General features: G+C 41.7%; 1 protein-coding gene across 1 annotated transcript in view; it reads right to left on the bottom strand.

The window, feature by feature from the left end:
• The window catches only part of myo10 (myosin X), a 262007-nt gene that overhangs the window by 83994 nt on the left and 155329 nt on the right, over positions 1-22684 (bottom strand). Inside the window, exons 5-17 of the mRNA XM_068001886.1 lie at positions 20772-20906; positions 18128-18252; positions 17716-17729; positions 17478-17562; positions 14517-14620; positions 12716-12845; positions 12174-12292; positions 9324-9470; positions 9025-9125; positions 7845-7911; positions 4969-5061; positions 3508-3576; positions 3255-3337 (exon numbers count right to left, since the gene is read on the bottom strand). Of these exons, the coding sequence (XP_067857987.1) occupies positions 3255-3337; positions 3508-3576; positions 4969-5061; positions 7845-7911; positions 9025-9125; positions 9324-9470; positions 12174-12292; positions 12716-12845; positions 14517-14620; positions 17478-17562; positions 17716-17729; positions 18128-18252; positions 20772-20906 (1272 nt within the window). The remainder of the gene's footprint in view (positions 1-3254; positions 3338-3507; positions 3577-4968; positions 5062-7844; positions 7912-9024; positions 9126-9323; positions 9471-12173; positions 12293-12715; positions 12846-14516; positions 14621-17477; positions 17563-17715; positions 17730-18127; positions 18253-20771; positions 20907-22684) is intronic.

Below are 22684 nucleotides of genomic sequence, written 5' to 3'. Positions count from 1 at the left end.
CTTGGGCTCATTTTCAAACGGAGCCGGGAAGGGGGCAAGGGGCGGACAATTTGAGGTCAGGAAACCCATTAGTCCAGGTTTTGCGGACATCCTTACGATTTTGATGTAAGGGCGTCTTTTTTTTTTGTCAGTTTCCCGTCCGACTGACCGGCTAATTTGACAGGCTGGTCTCAGTTGGACAGGAGACCAGCCAGGGACCAGGGAGGGAATGTCTTCAGGTAAGTCTGCAGGTAAGTCTTTGTTTGCATTGGCGGGGGGTAGGAACGGGTGGGCAAGGGGCACGGGTGTCGCGAGTCATGGGGGATGGGATCGGGGGTCAGTCACGGGGGGATGAGATCGGAGGATCAGGAGCAGGGGTCGGAGGACGCCTACCTGTTAGTCTCAGGCCTTCTCGTCTTCTTTCACGAGGCGTAAAACAGAAGGCCCGGGAATTCTGGGGTTGAAATGGGGAATTAGTTAAAAATGGAGACCTGAAGCCTCCTTGAAAGGTTTTAAGGCCCGACCCGCCTCCTGGGAGTGGGTTGGTCGCCCGCCCCTCATCCTGCCCGTGAAAACTGGAAATGGGCGGGTTGGAGGCGGGTCTGATATGATGGCAATTTTCAATGCCCCCCCAGCCCGTTTTTTATTTTTTTAAATCGAGCCCCTTGTTTCATAAAGCAACATTTCCGTGTAGCTCTAAACAACTATTTTAATCCAGTGCTTTAATCATTTACTACTTGCAACATTTTTCTCATTTTCTTTACAACAAATTGTGCGCAGCCACTATGGGCTGAATAGCCTCCTCCTGTACTGTACCTACTATGATACTGACTACAGCAATATGCATCAAACCGTTAAGATGGAAAGCTATCCTTAGAATAAATTTCCCCCTCCAAATTATTACTTTCGTATTGGTGAATAATGAAAGTCACAATAAGCTAACTATAAAACAGGGAGGTATCTTTTGCATATACTGTGCAATACATGGTAACAGCGTTAAAGTAATTGGATTAAACAGGTTTATTTTTAGCATCATTGTTCAGGCACTGACAGTTGGCCATAAAAATAATGTTTCCAATACATGAAATGTGCTCAAATATGGGGTATTACTGCCAACAAAATTGCCCTTTTTAAAAGCTGATAAGTTCATGATCATGATAAACTACCCATGGGACTGTTTATAATTAATTCCCAAGGAACCATCTTCTCTCAGCTGTCTGCAGCTTGCTTCATTGCACACTATCAAAGTCATTTTGTACCTGGACTCTCAATTGGGCTGATGGATGATGAAATTAAAGTTAAATTATCCCCAGGTCACAGGAAAGCAGCAGATGGGTTTCAATACTATAAATTATTGTAATGAAGTGACCCTGCCAATTGACTTTATGTATAGTTACTGGGCAGGATTTGAAAGTTTCCTGGAGAGGGACAGCTCACAAAAGTACTACATTTAAATCCCCAACATGTAATCTGTTTAATGCAGTTTATACAGAACCCTTCAAGGAACTTTTATAATTCTGACAAAAATCAATTATTCATTTTTAGATTTAGTGTAAATCAGAAATATGCTGGATCAAAAAAAACCAAGCGAGTACATTTCTTAAGCTTGTATCTTGAGAGTATATTTTCACCTTCTTCTCAGCTCACAGACAATAGCTTGAGAGTATTCTCTATTTTCAGAGATGTGAGGTGGACAATGTGGGTGCATCAACCTGGGAAGCTGCAGACAAGCTGTGCAGTACACTCATTAAGTTCCAAACTGCGATGTAAATAAAAATGCAGCACAAAAATGGGTCTGGAGCACCTGATCCACACTTTAGGAATGTGCATAGCTGCCATTTTAATTTAAAAAGTATGGGCACCCCTATGCCTTGCCCTGTGTCCCCATTACCCTCTGCCCTTCTCAAACATTGGAAAAGTGCCTTAGTAGCTCTCCACTGCTTGCTGGCATCTGACAATATGGCCCTGGCGCTCTAATTGCATCATAAATGATGCTCCTGGAGTGCCAGTAAATTATACAAATGGCTCACCCCACTTTAAACAGCAAGGTCAGCTCAATTGTACTCAGGCACAAGTAGCATCTGTGCAGCGCTGGTGTTGTGGAAATTGGGGCACATTACTGTCCCCTGGTTTGATGCTTCAGCAGAAAACCACTAATGGTGTAAGAAGTTTGTGCTTTGTGGATCCAGTGCAATCAATGATAATTAAGAAAAATTACATTTCTTCCCATCCCCAATTTACTTCCAATATCCCTCCTACCCTGAAAGCAGTGATCATACTGGAATATACTTCCAGAGGCCACAGTAGAGGCAAGCTCTCTGATATCTCACCCAAATGGCTATTCTTTGTGCATGAACTTAAATCTGGTGTTCCCAAACTATGCTCCATGGGCTAAATCTGGCCTCCAAGTGCTGGTAATGTGGATCAGAAAAACTAGGTCCTTCATGCTTCATTTGTCATGCTCAAAACTGTATCTACTTCTGGTGTTCGTTTCTTGAACTTCCCAGGCCTTAGAAAAGCTGCTACCTCATTGTTAGAAAAGGGACTCTAACTTGCTCCAACCCTTTCAGTTCATCCTGGCTCACTTCTTCCGTCCTCATTCAAGCTGATCCTCCTTCCATTCATCCCGCAATTCAACCCTGCATTCTTCTCCCTCTTCAACCCAGTTCAAGCTGGTATTCTTGCTTACCCTCCCAGTTCAAGCTGGTACTCTTGCTTACCCTCCCAGTTCAAGCTGGTACTCTTTCTTACCCTCCCAGTTCAAGCTGGTGCTCTTGCTTACCCTCCCAGTTCAAGCTGGTACTCTTTCTTACCCTCCCAGTTCAAGCTGGTGCTCTTTCACTCACACCCCACCCCCCCTCCATTTCACAATGGCACTCTTTCATCCCCACTGAGTTCATGCTGGCACTCTGATCTCCCCACTCCCTCTCACTTAGTGCTCTCTCACCTGAAAGCATCACTCCCAGCTTTGCCTCTCCTCCCTCTTCCCCTTCAGTGTTAGCAAGTTACAAGCAGAAAACAACTTCAACTGTATCCTGAGATACTGAATGAAAATGAGGTGGCCAATAAGCAAACTATCTGGCTGTGGGCCCCATTCAGCCAAAAGTTTAAAACTTTTTTTTTTAAGAATAAGCCTGCAGTGAAAACAATTGCTGCTAATGTAGGAATGAGTGGAGAAATAAAGCCCATATATGGTTTAAGCTCTACTCCCATCTCCCCCCCACCCCCCACCAAAAACATCAAACTGTAAAATACATTTGATTCAAAGTTCGTACCTGCTTTCACGTAATAAGTTCAGTACATCATGCCTGAATGTGTCCCTGTTCTTCTCTAGAATCCCCTTCACGTGATATAAAACCTTAGGGATGGAAAAACATTCTGTTTATAACTGAGAAGTAAGAGGAAAATTGACAGAACAAAGCTGTTAAGAGATTTGTGACACTTGCCTCAGTCTGTTATTAACAGTCGCACTAAAGTGCTGTTGAAAATTAACTTAGATGAAAATTAGAGGAGATATAGCATAAATACCTCTCCAGCATAGTGTTTCACTCCAAAATAATGGTCAATGACTCTGGGCTTCACATAAAAGGGATTGTTCTAGGAAAAAAAGGGCAACATAGATTGTTACTAACAGTGAGAAATTAAAACATTGTTTATTGATCATAACTATCCTGACAGCACTTTGCTTTGGTCTCATTATTCCCATCCTAAACATAGACTGTAATCATATGCTGTAAACAGCGGACCATTTAAAATAAACTGTTTCTCACAGCACAGGACGACAAACGCAACTCAAGTACATCAAATAAAAATGAACAAATGTTGAACAGTAAAACTGCTTATTTCATACCATTGATCTGCTGTGGTAGAACTGTATTCTACAGTCCACATCCAGAAAGGTGACGAAGATAATTCAATCAATATTAATGCAAAGGTTTAAAATAGTAGCATGAATGTTCTCTTTTTATTGTGCACTTATCCCTATTTATTTAGAAAGCCAACAAATAAAAGGCACGAGGCTCCAGATGAGTTCTTTATTCAGTTCAAGGTTTGCAAATGTAAGACAGAACCATATGAAATGTATGCCCTCGTTCTGTGGAACACTGAACTCCCATGAATTTCCACGGTCTGGGCCCAGACTGGCATGGCATTAGACACTTGTCCAAGTTGGGTGTGGGACGGGCAAGAAAGTGAGCACAAGTGCAATCTTGAAGATGCACAAAAGCATTATGGAGAAATTTAAAGGCATGCATCCAAATGTATCAGTACACATATCTAGGTATGCCTTTATGAAGGCTCTATTTATCCTATGAATGCAGGTATGCCTTTAAAAGGCTGTATGAGGCAAAACCTTAGGCCTGCAAAACATAAAATAATGCACTTTAAATTATCTGTACAATTCCGGCATGGACCTGTTGGGCCAAATGGCCCGTTTCTGTGCTGTACATTCTATGTAATTCAATTCATTAAAACTTCATACAGAATAAACATCTAAAATATATGTAAAATAATGCATCATAAATTGGTAGCTTCTGTCTCTGTAAATTGAGACTTTAAGTTCCTTGCCTTTTATGGCCTGAAGTACCACTAGGCAGGTATCCACCGAAACATTGTAAATATTAAACAGGGCTGCTAAAGGCCACCATTTGAATTAGTGATGCATAATTAATGAAAGTTCCAATCAAAGGGAGGAATGAATAAAATACACGGCTGTATATTTGCTCAGGCCGCATTCTCAGTAGGAACTCGGCAGAAGCTCAAACCGCCCAATTTCCCTGTCCTTGCTCACCGAATTCTGCCATTGGTTGCCATCCACCAATCAGATAAGCCCCACTCAGAACTAATAGTGGCAAGGTTACTGCATACGATGCCACTTGGATTTTGACTCTATGCAGTCTGATAGATGGGTTCTAATAAACCACAATCGTTAATGAACACAAAATGGTGGTCAGTTAAAATAAATGATACATTTGACAACGTAACACCCACCGAATGTTGACTGTGCAATTTTTCCAGCAGAGTACTGTCGGTGCCCTTTGGAAAATGACTCTCCTCGTTGATAAGAGCCAGAATGCCCATTTTCTACAAAAATATATAAATATTAGGACTTTGATGTAATTTCAGCTTTACACATCAAAAGCTTTATGTGATGAAAAATAAACACTTTCTGGCTTGTATGCACAAACCATCAAACCATTTAGGCCAACGCACAGCTAAATATTTCTCTCTTGCACAGTTAATCAATCAGAAGACCAACCACTTCTAAAATAAAACTTCTATTTATGAAAGGTTGTTTCTATCTTTAGCAGTTGCATTTCCAACCTGTAAATAGACCAGACAGTGACATATTTCTCATGCACATGTCATGTAAAATCTTTTCACACAGGACAAATATATACGATGACTTTCATCTATTTACAGATTAAAAATTCCGAGCATTGCAGTTCGTTAGGAAGATGAGCTACTTATAGACCATGATGACAATGAAATTTGGGACTTTGAGTTTGGTTATGGCTATTGAATCCATTAAAAGCTCATAAGATTTTTTAATATATTAAAGATGATTATGTCTGCATACACTTGTTGTCTGGAAAACCCTACTTCTTGTCACATATTAGTTGTATGTAAATTCATATGTCCACATTTAGAATGGAAACAGTCTAAGAAAACTTGTCACATTGTGAGTGCACCCTCCTGCCAGTGGTGGCACTGTAGTGCCTAAGTTTTGCGTGTTCCTTAACCTGTATTGCAGAGGAACAGCTAAGCTCCAACTAACTGCTTTGCTGCTTCCCAAACTGGCGTTAAGTTTTGTTATCAACATAAAATCAAGGTATTATATAAAAATAAATGCAGAATGCATGACTTTAAAATGAGTATTAAATTATGCCAATGCACCCTGGTTCAATTATTGCCTGCCCTCTAACCCCACTTGATCTGAAGATTATACTTAGACTTGACTCCCTGTGTGCAATGCTAGAAGTTCAAATTTTCTAAATATTCTAAAATTTGAGCTCTCATTCTAATCTTTACTCATCAATCTGCTGAATTTCATCATCTCAGGAGTGATAGAAGGGCCAGAGTCACCAATGTGCACTCATGGTGTGAAGCCTCCACAGCCAGAGGCACATATCAGGAAATTTTAAGTGTACGACCCATGATTTTCCAGCCATTAAAATGAACGGACAGAAAATGGTGGTCGCATGCTTGTAATTTCCTGGTATGATCCTCTGGTGGGTGAGGGTCTGTGCCCCCACACGCACACAAAGTTTTAAAACTTTATAGCCCTTTCTGAAATCTTCTGAAACTTTAATCAAAAAATATCTGTATACTCATGAAACACAAGCACCCAATATTATACTTTCAATTTAAAGAAAACTCAATATCACAAACACTCAAACTTCAGCGGGAGACCCTCGCTGGAACATGAAACTAGAACAGTCTTCAGACAATTTGGCTTTAATCAATCACTTGAGAGTCACTAGAAGCCACTTAATAAGGCCATCGAGAACTTACATATGTTAGTAGTGGATTACATGCATGATTTTAGTTGTCCAAATAATGCGTTCCCTGTATGGCTTTGAACCTATACCCAATTTAACTTGTTAGGAGACATCTGGGGGTCAATTTTCAAAGGGCGGTGGGATGGCAGCGGGTGATTTGGGGGCGCCCAACCTGGAAGGCAAGTAGGTGGGTTGTGATCGATCACAACTTAACGAGACCAATTGAAGCCTCTTCCAAGTTTTGTGCTCGGCAGCCAGCCTGACTGACATGCAGACAGGAGCTGCAACGCTGAGGGTGGAGGCGGTAGAAAGAGAGAGAGACCTCATCGGCTGTTGCGGGGGGAGGTGGGGTGGAGAAAAGAGACCTCGGAGAGACATCGGGGGGGTGGTGGGGGAAGAGAGACCTCGGAGATCGGAACAGGGAGGTGCAGGTGACATCGTTTGAAAGGTAGGTTTATTTTTTTTACATTGGGAAATGTTATTTTATTTCATTTATTTACTTTATTTTTGACTGATCCGGTCCTTCACGCCTTCACCAGGCGTGAATCGGAAGCCGTAGGAAAGCCGCCCAGGTAAATTGAAAATAGTTTTAAGTGGCCAATATGTAAGAAATAAAGTACCTTAAGTCCCTCGCATTTGCTTGTTTAAATATCATCCCGCCAGCTTTAATTGCCAGCGGGACTTCTAGATTTGGGTAAGGCGCGCGCACTCAGACGTGTCTGTGAGAAACTCAGAAGTCGGCGGGTTGGAGCCAGGATTGGTCCCCGCTCCGGACTTTTGCGATTTTCTTTACCCACCCACCCCCGGACTTGTATTTGAAAATTGAGCCCCTGAGATCTACTATGATGCATGTGGTTTAAAACAAATCAGAAAGTTACAAGCAACAACAGATCAGGACAACTCTTTACAACCCAATTATAAAATAGTGAAGTAACATTTCTTCTGTGCTGTTAAATCAAAATCCTTTCAATAATTCAGGCTACCAATGAGCGCTCTGCTGACACTATAAAGTTTGCACCCTGGAGCCGAGCCTTGCCAGATGGACCACAAGCTGGAGAATAAGGGAATGGAGCCATCCTAGGCCATTGGAAATTGGGATGTTGGGGTAAATTTATTGACTTAGTGCTCCCACCTTACAGCCGCACATAACTGGAATGTATATAAGGAATTTAGTCGCCTACATAAGTGCGCACGATTTTCGGCCCGCTTAATTTTCCAACCATTAATCAGTTTTAATAGTTATAGTCCCATCTCCAACTCGGACTCCCACCTAGTGAGGTTTTGCTACGGGATCACAGCCTCACTCAGTTTCCATCATATCTATATGACCCACATGCAGTGATACCAATAAAATGGAGACATTACCTTCTCGATGAGATCCAAGCACTCCCCATTGTCCATCCAGTTAATGTCTTCCCAGACCAGCCCATCTCTAGTACAAAATAAATCTTGATCAATAAAAACCTTCCACACCCACACAAGTTTTCCAGTTTGCTAACAGAGCTGATCTTCATTATTATTACTGCAAGTATTAAAGTATTAACAGTGCCGCAAGATTTTAAAAAGACTATTAGCTGCTGAACTTTTTTTTTTATTCGTTCATGGGATGTGGGCATTGCTGGCAAGGCCAGCATTTATTGCCCATCCCTAATTGCCCTTGAGAAGGTGGTGGTGAGCCGCCTTCTTGAGCTGCTGCAGTCCATGTGGTGAAGGTTCTCCCACAGTGCTGTTAGGTAGGGAGTTCCAGGATTTTGACCCAGCGATAATGAAGGAACGGCGATATATTTTCAAGTCGGGATGGTGTGCGACTTGGAGGGGAACGTGCAGGTGGTGTTGTTCCCATGTGCCTGCTGCCCTTGTCCTTCTAGGTGGTAGAGGTCGCGGGTTTGGGAGGTGCTGTCGAAGAAGCCTTGGCGAGTTGCTGCAGTGCATCCTGTGGATGGTACACACTGCAGCCACTGTGCGCTGGTGGATTGAACTTTTGCAATATATGTTGCTAATGGCATTCTCCATTACTCAGTTCTTGAATATTAGGCACAGTATTAAGTAATCTGGTTGTCCTTAATTTGAAACCACTGAGCTATAGATTGAAATCAAATCAATAAAAATGGTCGGAATATGTCACAGCAAAAATAACTAATGATGCCTAAAATAAGCAATTAAAATGGTGAAATAATAGGATGCATTTCAGAATCAAACTATTTCTTGTGACTAATAGGACTCTGTAAGGCACAGTTATATTGCCATTTTCATGTGGATGCAAAGTGGTTTTGGATGTGCATAATGCAAAAATGGCAGTTCAATTCAGGAGACCACTGAACACATTAAAGTACTAAGGTTTGAGACCCACACTCAGGAGGCAGGCTCATATGAAGCGTAAACCCTGGTATAGGCCGGTTGGGCCAAATGGCCTGTTTCTGTGCTGTAAATTCTATATAATTCTATATTTTTCGGAGTTTCCACCGGGTAGAGTATAATTCCAGCCTTAACCACAGTTCAACTTTAACTGTTTATTTTTGAAATGCAACTAACACAAGTTATTTACCTGTTGTATTCCAGTTGTTCCAAGGAAAATATGTGCTTGTTGAAATACTCCTGAAGTTTTTCATTTGCATAATTGATATTGAATTGTTCAAACCGATTTATCTGTTAACAAATATGCAGTCATCAAATACAAATTAAAGAGAAATAGAGAGAACGAGAAATAGAAAACATAAAAAGAGAGAAAAACAGAGAAAGTGACCGAGAAAGCAAGCCAGATAGAAAGCGAGGGGAAAAAGAAAGTGAAAGAAAGAATTTTTCATGACAGCATTGTGAGTAAAAATAAACTTCTGTTTACTATACCTCAAAGTTTTCAAATCCAAATATATCAAGGACTCCCACAGATTTGTAATCCTCCTTTCCTTTTATCCTACTGTTGATCTTTCTAATGATCCATGCAAAACATTGGGAGTAAAGTGCCATGGCCATTGAATCTCTGGAATCTACTGCCTGTGGGGAAGGCAACAGCATTTAAATTTCATTTCACTGCACTCAACAGCTCAGATTTAAATCTGGTCAAAATGTTTTAAGATTAAATTAACAAATTAATTCATTTATGTACACAATTATACCACATGTATAGGACATCACACAAATGCATGAAAGACACCCAGTAATAACTGATAACTGATAACCCACTGATAACTGTACAATATTCTACCGCTCTCCTAACTCCACGGTTAAAGTACCGAACACACAGAAGTGATTTCATCAATTGAATTCACATTTTTTTTCCATTATACAAATAATTAACTTTTGTTTTATTATGTTTTGCAAAACAATTCAAAAAAGTAATCAACTTTTCAAACAATTCAACTCTGTTGCTTTTTTTTTGATGTGGAGATGCCGGTGATGGACTGAGGTGGACAAATGTAAGGAATCTTACAACAGGTCACCTGACGAAGGAGAAAGCCTCCGAAAGCTTGTGATTTTCAAATAAAACTGTTGGACTATAACCTGGTGTTGTAAGATTCCTTGCTTTTTTTTTGAAAGAATGTGGCTTGGTGGGGAAACAGCGGTAAAGACTTTGCATCCAGAGGGTTTCCAATGTCAGCTGAGCCACCCAAGGGAGGTGTGCATCTCTGTTGATGGGGGAGGGGGGGTTGTGGGATGGGAGGGGCAGTAAAGAGTTAAACTAGTAGCCGCCTGGAAATAGATCACATGTCCTCATCCCCAATAGTACGTGCCATGAGCGACCTAAAGAGAAGGAATAACTAAAAATAACAAAACCTTATAAGAAGAAATGAGCAATTTTTGTAGTGGGTCAAACTCACAGTTTTCAGTTTACACGACATGAAGCTGTGGAGCTTTGCTCAAGGCTAATTTAAATTCCATATACCCACTTTATAAAAAGAGGGGCCATGTCCTAAGAACCATATTTAATCCCTTATTCATATTCTGCTGTTGGCTCGCTGCCACAGCACTATTTCATTTAGCAAAATGAACAACTTTCTTTCCAGCAGGCATGAATTAATACTATTCATAAATGGATAAAAGCAATGAATCCAACAACATACTAAACATATTTTAAGAGCCAGATTTTGTACAGATAACAAAAAGCAGAGTGAAAGGCTTTGGAAGTCACACCATCTGTGACTGAATATTGCAGATGACAAGTTGTTGGATCGTTTGTATACATATAAATGGTTTGGGATATGACTCCATGTTAAAAGCATTTTATTCTGCTGGGCTGCCAAAGTCTACAACTGACCCATCTGTTGAAAACATTGTTCAATAACATGCCTCATTTAGGATAGTACTCAGAGTTTGAACGTGGGTTTTAAAAAGGTGCACTTTACCTGATTAATTTCCCCTCCATATGTACTTGCTAAAAAATTGTTCTTGTCTATATTTAAATCAGGAAACTCTTTCCTTCATAATCCTTATACTACCTCTGTACGGAATGCACGCTCTCCATTTTTACAAATGGTCAAGTGCAAGGACAAAATCCAAAAAACAGAAAATATGGTTCTTTGCCAGGCTAAATTACAAATTCAAATGAGTTGTGATTAAGATTGTTTTAGAACAGTCTTAATCACAACTAATCATTGTTCCCAATATGTTAGCCACTAGCGGCTAATTGGCAATCTCGATGCAGCTAATTGCATTTTTGAATAGTAAAAAAGAGTAACAGTCATAGTTGTTTGGGCATGTGATCTCAATATTAATATTCATACGGTGTATGCATGTGTACTTTTAACCTTTTGTGCATTTGTTGGTAAAGTGGTAAGCCAAAAAACAGAGTGTGCGAGTGTTTTTTACTTGTATGTGCTTTACTTCCTTGGTTACTGTTTATTTGTTAGTTGCTAAAATGGTGTATATCATGGGTGAAGATGCCAGACTTCAGTCCCATTGAAACACCCGTAACATTGTACAGAGAGGGGAACCGTCATCGTGATCACTTCAGCCAATCAGGATAACCGCTCCAGGTCAGCAGGTGAAAGCAAGCCTAACCAATGGCGAGCATCTCCATCGAAGAAGTATCGTCCAACCGGGTTCTGAATGGAGAGCAGGGGCGGGCCTGGAGCATATCATTGAGTGAGTCAACATTCCCAGCAATCACTCTGATGAAGTCAAATTACCACTCACAACTGCTGAATTAAAACCTAGGCCCAGAATTTCGTATCGCCTATTTTTGGATGGGCAGAGAAAGACAAAACATTCACAATGAATGGTGGTAGATGTTTGTTAAATAAATATACATGCAAAGTACATTTACCGGTATTGTGTGTACGGCATTTTCTAATAAAATTAGTGCAGGTGGCTAAAACGGTGTAGCTGTAGGAAAGCCTGTGACTAGTCAGCAATTTCTATTGGACAACACTGTTTTAGAAGTTGCTCACATTTGAAACTTTATAATGCAAGTTTTAAATTGTAATTGCAGCTCACAATGGTTTCCTCCAGTGTAATAGATTCACAAGCATTTGTGTGAAGCTTCACATGTGTAAAACACCATATTGTATCTATATTTCAACTGAGGCTTCCATCTAACTGTGGAGCCTTAAACTAGTTTTAGGTTCCAATAGTCTTGTGATCCTATAGGTAACTTCACTGGTCTTTTCCTACTGACTGGTTTGCACCTCTGTCAATGTAACAAAACTTGGTTATTGAGTCACTTCATGGTTATTGCGTCAATGCTTTTTCTATTCTTACCTGCTCTACTGTGAGTGGTGTGCTGATCTCCTCACCCCTGAGAATCATGGACCGGTGAGTCAGCACTTCTGTGAGCTGCATGGAGTCCAGGCCAAGCAACTCTGCCGCGCTTCCCAATGCTAAAGAGGAAGAATTACAGAGTTGAATAAAATGGTTTCATGCATCATTCTTGTTTTGCCAGGCTATATCCTTATTTATTTTGTCTGATCTATAATCGATCAGAATATGTAGTTATGCAATTGAACAATTATTTTGCCGAGAAAGATTCTGTCCTAAAACCTAACCTATCTATAAAATATAATCTCCCTGTTCAGCTATATAATGACTCACTACATGAATGAGAATGACAACAATCGCATTCCAGAATATTTCTACAGACGTCTCCAACATCCTCGGACTGTGATACAAAACCAACTGCATCCAGGAGGTTTTTACATTACAGGTCATCCATAGGTCGGAAACATTCGCAACGCACCATCACCACAGTGAGCTAGCTGAGATTTTCTTCTTCCCCAGTAGAAATCTAAATTAACCATATTTACCCATTTTTGAGGAAACCTGTGCCCCTCCAGCAGTCACAAATTCAATATTCCCGAGATGTAGGACACCTGCGAGTAGTTTCAGCACCTCCCGAGTCTCCTCGGTTCTGAACTTCATCACTCTCATGGCGGTCTGGAATTGAGTGCGGAGAAATATGAAATTAGGCAAGTTGTGATGGTTTTAAACAATTCAGTGTTAGTAAATATGTATATTTTGCACAGCTGTTCCATATCACACCCTAAAGGTTTTCTGCTCCACCTCACTAAATGCATGGATGATGTATGAAATATTCATGCAACCACATACATGTGATTCTGTATCAATAAATCAATTTACTGCAAGGGTAGAAAAATGACTTGTGATAAGGACACAAATATTCATTTTTTAACCATCTTATGACTTCCAAGGGTTAACTCCTCAATTTCTTCACAATATTCAGTTCAAATTATGTGCAATTAGAAAATACTGTATATTGTTAAAAGTAGAATCTTACCAATTTATATAAAAAAAAACAAATAAATGAACAGAGGAACTCTTTAGCGACCACTTATCTTTACAATTTCTTGAGTACTAATCACATCACAACAGATACACACTTTATTCCAGTTGGTTTTTAACTGTGGCAGTAGAATAAGGGATTACAGGCTCAAACTGGTGAAAGGCAAATTTAGGACTGATGTTGGAAAACTCTTCACACAAGATGATCAACACTTAGAATGGTCTTCTGGGTGGAGTAGTGGAGTAGCATTTAATTTAAGAGACAGTTGGATGTTGTCAGTTCTTCTGGATGGATGATCTAAAATAGGCTAAATGGCCCTCCTCATCCATATTTAACATGTGATCTTGTAATGATGAGGTTTGAAGATGCTCTAATCAGCATTCTGGTGGCACCATGGGTTTTGTCCTGATACATTCTGTCACACAGTGGTAGAAATTGGGTCTGTGCCTGAGATTTCCTTCATGAGGAGCTCACTATTTCAACTGGAGCATCTGGTTACGAGAGAGTCACACTGCATCACCAGCATTCGCACTGAGGGGCAGAGTATCAACATTGAAATGGGAAGGTTGTGTCGCGCTTTTGCACCTGCTCCCCCCTTTACTATCAGTATTTCTGGGATTCAAAACCAGGCTACTGAAAATCCACTTCCTTGGAGATATGGATATGTGGTGTATTGGATCTCCATGAAAGTTAGAAGTTAAAAGCACGAGTTTCTTAAGTATTCAACATCATTAGAAATTAATGACAAGTAAAAGAGAAAGTAGCATGCAGATGGACTGCACTAGTGTGAATTGCCACTGAGGCTTATGTTCGTCTTCCACAGTTGCATAAGCCGATCCCCTGACCATAATGTTTCAGCGTCTCTACTGTGTTTGAAAGCAAACTATCCAGAAAAGTAATATAAACTTGAAAAAAAACCTTCTGACAAGTGAACTCTTATTTTTTTAAAAAAGTCTCATCATGCAATAAATCTTCAACAGGGAAAAAATGTATTACCTGTATATTATCTGAACTCTTATTCAACAGTCATGGCAAGCAATAGTAGGAGTTAGTCTTGAAAGCCTTAAATGCAATCTCAGCTACTACTGAGAAACCCGGGCCAAATGTGCACAGTAATAAATCTGAGTGACATTTCAATCTAAAGAGCCAACAAAAGCTTCCTGAAAGGTCCTGCTGATAAAAAACTTGGAACAACATTTACAATTCTAGTAGTAAATGGAACTTCTATTACTCTGCAGTAAGGTGACTAAGAATGGCCATTAAGAAATGTAGAGTGTTCCCACCAAGAATCTTCAACATCTTACCGTGACTTCCTGAAAGGTCTGTTTGTCATCAATTGTACTGTCCACAATACATCCAGACTGTCTCAAGTAATAGTAATTCTCCGCTTCAGATAAATAACACATCTCTGCAGAATAGAAATTAGAATGTGTTTAACTCTTGGTAGTACTGAAGATTTATTTTGTTAGAAAGAATGAAATTATCTTCCCCCCACCCGCCAAAGTATACTGTGATTTAATGGTACTCTCCATATTTCTTGACGTTCACTTTAGAATAGGTAGCACTGGAAAATTAAGAAAATAGCCCTGCTTCAAAATACCAGTGAATTAATCTGGGTGAAAAAGAAAAAGAAAAACTGTGAATGTTGAAAGTACACAGTGGGCCAGTCAGCATTTGTGGAGAGGAAAGACAAACTAACATTCCAGGCAAACACATCCTGCAGAGCTGAAAATGTTTTTAGTTCTGAAGAAGAATTCTGCTGAAATGTGAGCCTGTCTTTTCTCTCCACAGATGTTGACTGACCTGCTGTGTATCTTCATCATTCTCAGTTCCTGTAGCGATGGATTTAAAAGAACCCATGATAGCAGATGTTGTTTGTACAGGGCCAGACCAATGTGCCCAGCTGCAGTTAACAACTACACATGGATTTTGGTCAATGTGAACATGGTAAAGGCAGCTTAATCTCATCATAGATCATGTGTGTAAATATGGAGAAAATGTTTTCATGAGTATCACAAATAGCAGTAATTGTAACTGATTGATGTTTCAAAGTTAATTGGCTTATATGTAATTTTACATTTTGCTTTTATGTATTATTTCAAAAAGAGACCAGAGTTTCACAATCTATTAAAGATCTCCGCATAACTTGTATGTAGAACTTGAATGCCTCGAGAAGAGAGTTTTAACAGTACTTGATTAAGGGCCCAAAAACAATTTTATTCTTGGCTATTCATCTGACAAATGCGCTCTTAGGACTATTTTTAAAATACGTTTTAAAATTTATGAATGAATGACAAGGATTCTGCTAACTGATCAGTTCTACAATCTTCTTGCTATTTCCCAAGCTCAGGTGCAGAAAGCCAACACCATGCTGTTCAATGATAGCAATGAGCTGGGTAGGAGGCTTGGAATAAAGGCTAAGTGACAGAACATCATGATTGAGCCTGGGAAAGACACAAGACATGTCAGCTCCTCTCCCACCCCCATAGAGAGTCCTGTTTGTTTAATGAGTCACTTGCCAGACAAATATTTGAGCACTTTATCCAACAATATCCTTTTAAGTTATACAGTATGCATGTGAACACAATGCAGTATTTGAAGAATGTTGGTTACAAGTTAGGGCCTGCTGTAGATAACTTCTCAGGCTCAGTTGTGTTTCATAAGCATCCTGAGCATATTGTTCTGGACTCATACAGTTCAAATCTACAATAGTATAACCCAGGCATGTAACAATAGCACCTCCCTGTGATCTGGACTGGAAAGTTGTACCTTTTGTACATGTGCTTCTTCAATCTCTGAAGGCAGACTGAGCAAATTCTAAGTGCAACAAGGTGTGATACTGATAAGTTGCTTTATAAGAAGTGAGAAGAGGGAAGGCAAAATCAAACTTGTATTTATATAGCACCTTTCATGGCCTCAGGACATCCCAAAGCGCCTTACAGCCAATGAAGTGCTTTTGAAGCATAGTCACTATTATAATGTAGGGAAACACTGCATCCAATTTGCGCACAGCATGGTCCCATGAACAGCAATGAGTTAAATGATCAGATAATCTGTTTTTTTTTAGTGATGTTGATTGAGGGATAAATATTGGCTAGGACAGTGGGGAGTACTCCCCTGCTCTTTGAATAGTTCCCTGGAATCTTTTACGCCCACCTGAGAGGGCAGATGGGGCTTTGGTTTAATGTCTCATTTGAAAGACGGCACCTGTGACAGTGCAGCACTCCCTCAGTACTACACTGAAGTGTCAGACGGATTATGCGCTCAAGTCCTGGAGTGGGCCTTGAACCAACAACCTTCTGACTCGGTGAGAGCGCTACCATTGAGCCAAGGCTGACTCTTTAGTTCACAGTAAGGTGAACATACAACTGTAATTATGATCAAACTCACTCAAGTCAAACACGACAATTTATCTTTGCTTAATGCTACAAAATAAAATGTGCCACATTTTCCCACAACAGTGGGGCATCTTACTTGACTTAAATAAAATATTTTCCAACTGTTCCTCCAGCATTTCTGACTTAAAGTCTGCCTAAAGCTTTCACAGCTCTGTTAAAAAACTTGACTGCCCTTGCAGTTTCTGCCTAAAAGCTCCTGACTCTCTTTTTATCTCCCATCTGTTCAGACAGGACCAATGGACTGTCCAACACAATGGGTGTGAGGAATTTTGACAATGAATTGCTTACTGTTTAGGCTCTGGGGGAAACAACTTCCACCCAGGATATTATCCACCTTTCATCTAGGCCCTTTTTTTGAATTTACAAGAATACAATTTACTTTTTAAAAAAACAAAGTTCTTTCCAGAAAAAAATGGCCAAAACAAATCCCGAGACTTGATTATGTTCAACAAATTTTTGTTTTCATATGATCCCATGTTCCCAGCAGAGAGTGGTATTTGAAGGGAGTGCAAGTTGGACAAAAGGGCTATGGCACTGCAGAGCCAGTTTGTTGATTTTCACTCCCATCAAACATGGCTCTCCACTGGGGGTGCATGATTGGTGAATTGACCCTATCGTTTCATCCTGCATCCTTGCTCCAGAGGGAAATTTGATTGGGCTTAGCAATGGGAAAGGGTCAAAACCAAAACCTTACCCATGCTAACCTACCAGAGTGACGACTGCACAGACACCATTGGAAATCAACAGTGTCACAGTGGTTAAGGAAAGCCAGAGCGGTTTGTCTTGCACAAAATCTTCTTTGTGACTTTAATGAGAGATTACATCTCCATTCAAACTCTGCTTACAAGGAATTGGTTCGTCACTCACCTTTCTGCTCTTTATCTGTTCCAGCCAGCAGTGCATAGAAAATGTGATAATTCCTCTCCCCGGGGTTCTGTCTGACTACACGGTTCTGCACAAAAGTAAAAGGGACATTTTCATTTCCTGAATCCTGCCAAACGATGGAATTAACGACTAGCATTTTGTTGCTAGGAAAAATAAAACTGCATGAAAAGCAAAGATAACAGTTGAGTGGTTAAGTGTTTCAATCATGAAATGCTCTTACCTTTTCTAATAAATCTTTAGTTAAAAAGATCAGTCAAGAAAAACAATTTACAGCACAGCTCCTTTATTCTAACAAAACAAATTAAATTCCAATAAAATTAAACATGAAAAATCTCAGATTTGTGAGAATCAGCAAAAACAATGTTCTTCGTCTCTTGAGAGCAACACTATTTCCATTTTGCCTCCAAATATAATACCACACTAGATTCTCAATTTTCTTGGAGCAGGCCATAGAGATACATTTTGTTTGGCAGCTCTAAAATATTTTTTCATTGTTCTTGTGGATTAATGTAAAATATGTATATGCAAAGTGTTTTTTCACAAAATAAACAGTCCTTTGACTTTAAACTAGGGAACATCGTTAAAACTGTTTTTGGGGGATGTATTGTGATGCCAGTCATATTAAAGGATACAATCTATGATTCTGCCTCCCTGAATGTTGCCCTTCTGACAGAAGTTCAGCTGAATGAATTTCCCAAATCGACTGGAGTTGTTGTTGTAGACGGTCTTCGCATTACCAAACGCTTCCATGATGGGGCTGTTGGTTTAAAGGCAGGTTAGAATTCAGCAGAGTAAAAGTCGAGACTGACTCCACATAAAATAATGGCACACTTGGCTGACTAATCGCTTGCTTTAATCAAGTTGTTTTAGCATGAAGCATAAGATTATAGGCAAAAACAATTAAAATATCTAAAGTACATGTAGTCAGTGTCTGCAAAAAGATTAGTACAATTAGCAACTATAATAATTGCGAAAGCTAAATATAATAATTTCTACTTATAGGTGCGATGGAAATTAAACGATAGGTAAAAACCAGCATGAGCATAGCCAAAACGCCACAAGTTTGAAATGCAGCCTTCACGGATTTGAGTTATGTTTATTTTATGGCTAACGTAGGTTGAATTGTGCGAGATTGGCATCTGTGAACCTGTTGCCAGTGTTTACACTGATGGATCAAGGCCCCTTATCCAAGCAGCTCAATTGTTGACCTCAATTTTTGCAGATCTACAACTTTGCCGCTGGAATGAAAAAAGCCAGATTTAGCCGTGCAAATGTGGAGAGGCATCTCACAACCACTGGTCTTCCAGCCTAAACAAGCACCGCATTAAAGCAGCTGTGCATTGTCTGCTTTCAACTGGCCAATGTATACCAGTGGAGGACTTAATATCTGAGAGAAGCTGCTAATGTTAATCCTACCTCACAGAAGCATCGCCTTTCAGCCTTCAGAGACCTGCTCCGATCACTCAGTGTAAAAATGTCTAGTGTGATGTACTACAAAGCTGTATTGATCAGGAAGATGCCAGATTTCATCCCTGGTTTGTGTTGGTTAAGTGGATCTTGATTGGGCGTGCGAACACTACCATTGGTCTTAGTGTCCACAGACTGCAGAGGGAGGAAATAAATTGGCCTGGACTTCAGCTCCAGACTGCTAACCAGTGAGCATCTAGCCTCACATCCCCACTGGAAGCATATGTGCATGTCAACTTTGGCTGAGGAGGCTCAGCTGTCATGCCCTCCCACATGGTTAATTAATATGCCAAAACTCATTATCAAGGCTGTCACATGAAGAATGACAACATGAGCAAGGTACTGGAAAGGTGCTGGTTCTCATAGAACCATATTCTAGCACAAGTCATTACTTGAAGAGGAGGGAAAAGGGGAGGGGGAGAAAAGGAAAGATAGCAGCACTTAATGGAATGATCATAGAAATCACTGCATCGAGACAATTTGCCTCCCCCCCCCCCGGCTGAAGGCAAGACTTAAAAAACACAACGGGGCGACGTTAGGAAGCAATTGCAGGTGCGTTTGGGGCAGGTGGGCGGGCGGGCTCTGAAAATCCCGTTCGGGTTTGGAAGCCGGCTTCAACCCGTCGACTTCCGAGTTTCCCAGGGACCTACCTGTGGGCGCGCGGGCGACCCGAAAACAGAAGTCCCGCTGGCTTATGATAGTTAAAGAGCCAAATGTACCTCATTGAGGTACTTAAGGCACTTTACCTGTGACAGATGAAGGGATTAGAAAGATTTTTTAAAAAAAACTTACCTGGGCGGCTTGCCCACCGCTTCTGATTCACGCCTGGTTTAACCAGGCATGAAGGGCCGGATCAGGGAACAAGAAACTAAATAAATTACATAAAAAACCACGCAAGGAAGTGAAAACACTCAATGAACCTACCTTTGAAACCTGCTCTGATGTCCAATGTTTCCCGCTCTGATGACCCCCCCAGCCCAATCTTCCGATCCAGCGCGGGATGACGGGCTCAATTTTATCACGGTGATGGGTTGGCAGCGGACGGGTGAAGGTGCGTGTGGCAAACCCGCATAAACCAAACTTACTGTTTCCGAACATATCGCACGGTGATTGATAGTGATTAACGTCCTCTCCGGATTTTGCGCCCAGCAGCTAATCTGATTAACAGACTGGCTGCTGTCAGGAGCTGCAACGCGGAAGGGGAGGGGGAAAGAGAGAGAGTGAGACATTATCCGGCGCTGGAATGGAAGACTGGTTGGGGGGGGGCGGGGGGTGGTGAAGAGGGGGGCCTCGGAGCAGGAGACATCGGAGCTGGTTTCAAAGGTAGGTTCATTTAGTGTTTTCACTTCCTTCCATGTTTTTTTAATTTAATTTATTTAGTTTCTTTTTCCCTGATCCAGCCCCTCATGCCTGGTTAAACCAGGTGTGAATCAGAAGCGGTGGGCAAGCCGCCCAGGTGAGTTAAAAATCTTTCTAATCCCTTAACCTGTCACAGGTAAAGTGCCTTAACTATCATAAGCCGGCGGGACTTCTGTTTTTGGGTCGCCCGCGCTCACATGGTACGTTTGGTTCATGCGGGTTTGCCACGCGCACCTTCACCCCACCGCTGCCAACCCGCTACCTTGGTAAAATTGAGCCCAACATCTGGAGTTGCCAAGGATGGGTGGACTTAATGATGGATGGACAGAAGTATCACTGACATTATAGTTATAATAAATTTGCTGCGGTAGGTTAAGATATGCAGACTTGCAGTAAAACTTTTAGTTTGTCATTTGCACAGCAACAACGTTTAAGCACTTATCATTTTACCTGCTTTCCAAAATTGCTTGTTCAACATAGGAGATCTTTTCCTTTGCTGTTGCTTCAAGGGAATGTTGGCTCATTGCTGATAAATACTTCAGGATAAGTTTTGTGCTTTCTGTTTTTCCAGCACCACTTTCTCCACTGAAGGAAGAATATACAAAGTTAACACGAATAAAACACGATGGCAATGCTCAATAAACTAGTACTCCGCAACATCACTCACTTTCACCAACTTCACTCCCATCAACCCATTACCCATGCTTCCATTACCTCAAGATTCAGCTTCCTAAACACTTTCCAACACAAACTCCAACTTGGGCAAAATGCCATTGCCGGCATCCTGTCCGCACATAGTCCCATTCATAGAAACATAGAAAAGAGGAGTAGGCCATTTGGCCCTTCGAGCCTGCTCCGCCATTCAATATGATCATAGCTGATCCTCTATCTCAATACCATATTTCCACTCTCTCCCCACACACCTAGATGTCTTTTGTGTCTAGAAATCTATCTATCTCCTTCTTAAATATATTCAGTGACTTGGCCTCCACAGCTTTCTGTGGTAGAGAATTCCACAGGTTTGGGACATCCTGAGGACTTGAAAGGCACTTTATAAAATTTAAGCTTTTTTTCTTTAGTTCAAGGGATGACCCCGGCAGCTGGTTTACAATTTCCATGGAAAAATAATGCAAATTCAGACTGCTCTCTAACAGCAATGGAAAAAAAAAATCATGCAAATAAAAACACAATCTGCCTATTCACAGCACCGTGGCTCCGTCATTACTCCCGACACTTTGGGGAGGTTCATTCTAATCTGAAGATTTGCGTGAATCTTCCCGCGGTTACCCTGCGCCGCTCCAGAAATTAAACCAGGCGCTGAGGCCTCAGGTAACAGAAACCAGCCAAAGGGAGGCAGTGGGATCGGGCACCGGGCACACACACAGGAGTCGGCCTGGGCCCGGACCAGCCTCCCCTTCTACTACAACAGAAGCCGGCCTCTCCCCAAGGAGGATCACCCCGAGTCTGGCAGCGGCCCCGAGGCCTGGGGCTGCCGTCCGGCGGGCGGCCTGGTTGCTACGGCTCTGGCCCCGGGATGGATGCGGCCTTTGAGCCGCTCCGTGTCCTTCAGCCGCGACCCGGCCCGGCCTCTCCGCTTTTATTCACCCCCACCCCAACCCGGCCCGGCCTCTCCGCTTTTATTCACCCCCACCCCAACCCGGCCCGGCCTCTCCGCTTTTATTCACCCCCACCCCAACCCGGCCCGGCCTCTCCGCTTTTATTCACCCCCACCCCAACCCGGCCCAGCCTCTCCGCTTTTATTCACCCCCATCCCAACCCGGCCCGGCCTCTCCGCTTTTATTCGCCCCCACCCCAACCCGGCCCAGCCTCTCCGCTTTTAGTCGCCCCCACCCCAACTTGGGGCCAAGCCCTCCCCTCGGTTACCAAAGGCAAGCCTCGGGGTCCCAATCACCACCCGTTGCACCAGCCATTGCACCGCCTCCGCCATCTTCACAAACTCACCCAGTAGCCCTGCGCTCATCGGCCTGCACTGGCTTCCTGTCTCCCAGCACACCAAATTCAAAGAACATGACATCCTATGTGACTGTGGTAAACTATCCAGCCTCATCCTTCTTGACCTGTCTGCAGCCTTTGATACGGATGATCACATCATCCTCCTCCAATGCCTTTTTTTTATTATTCGTTCACGGGATATGGGCGTCGCTGGCGAGGCCAGCATTTATTGCCCATCCCTAATTGCCTCTCCTCTGTCGTTCAGCTGGATGGGACTGCGTTCGCTTGATTCCATTCTTATCTATCCAGATGAAGCCAGAGAATCACCTACCATGGCTTCTCTTCTCGCTTCTGCACTGTGACCTCTGGAGTCCCCCAAGGATCTATCCTTGACCCCTTCCTATTTCTCA

This window comes from Heptranchias perlo, chromosome 2, assembly GCF_035084215.1.
Source record: "Heptranchias perlo isolate sHepPer1 chromosome 2, sHepPer1.hap1, whole genome shotgun sequence".
Lineage (NCBI taxonomy): Eukaryota > Metazoa > Chordata > Chondrichthyes > Hexanchiformes > Hexanchidae > Heptranchias > Heptranchias perlo.
Note: the sequence above shows the minus strand (reverse complement) of the source record. Positions and strands in the feature narration are given on the sequence as shown.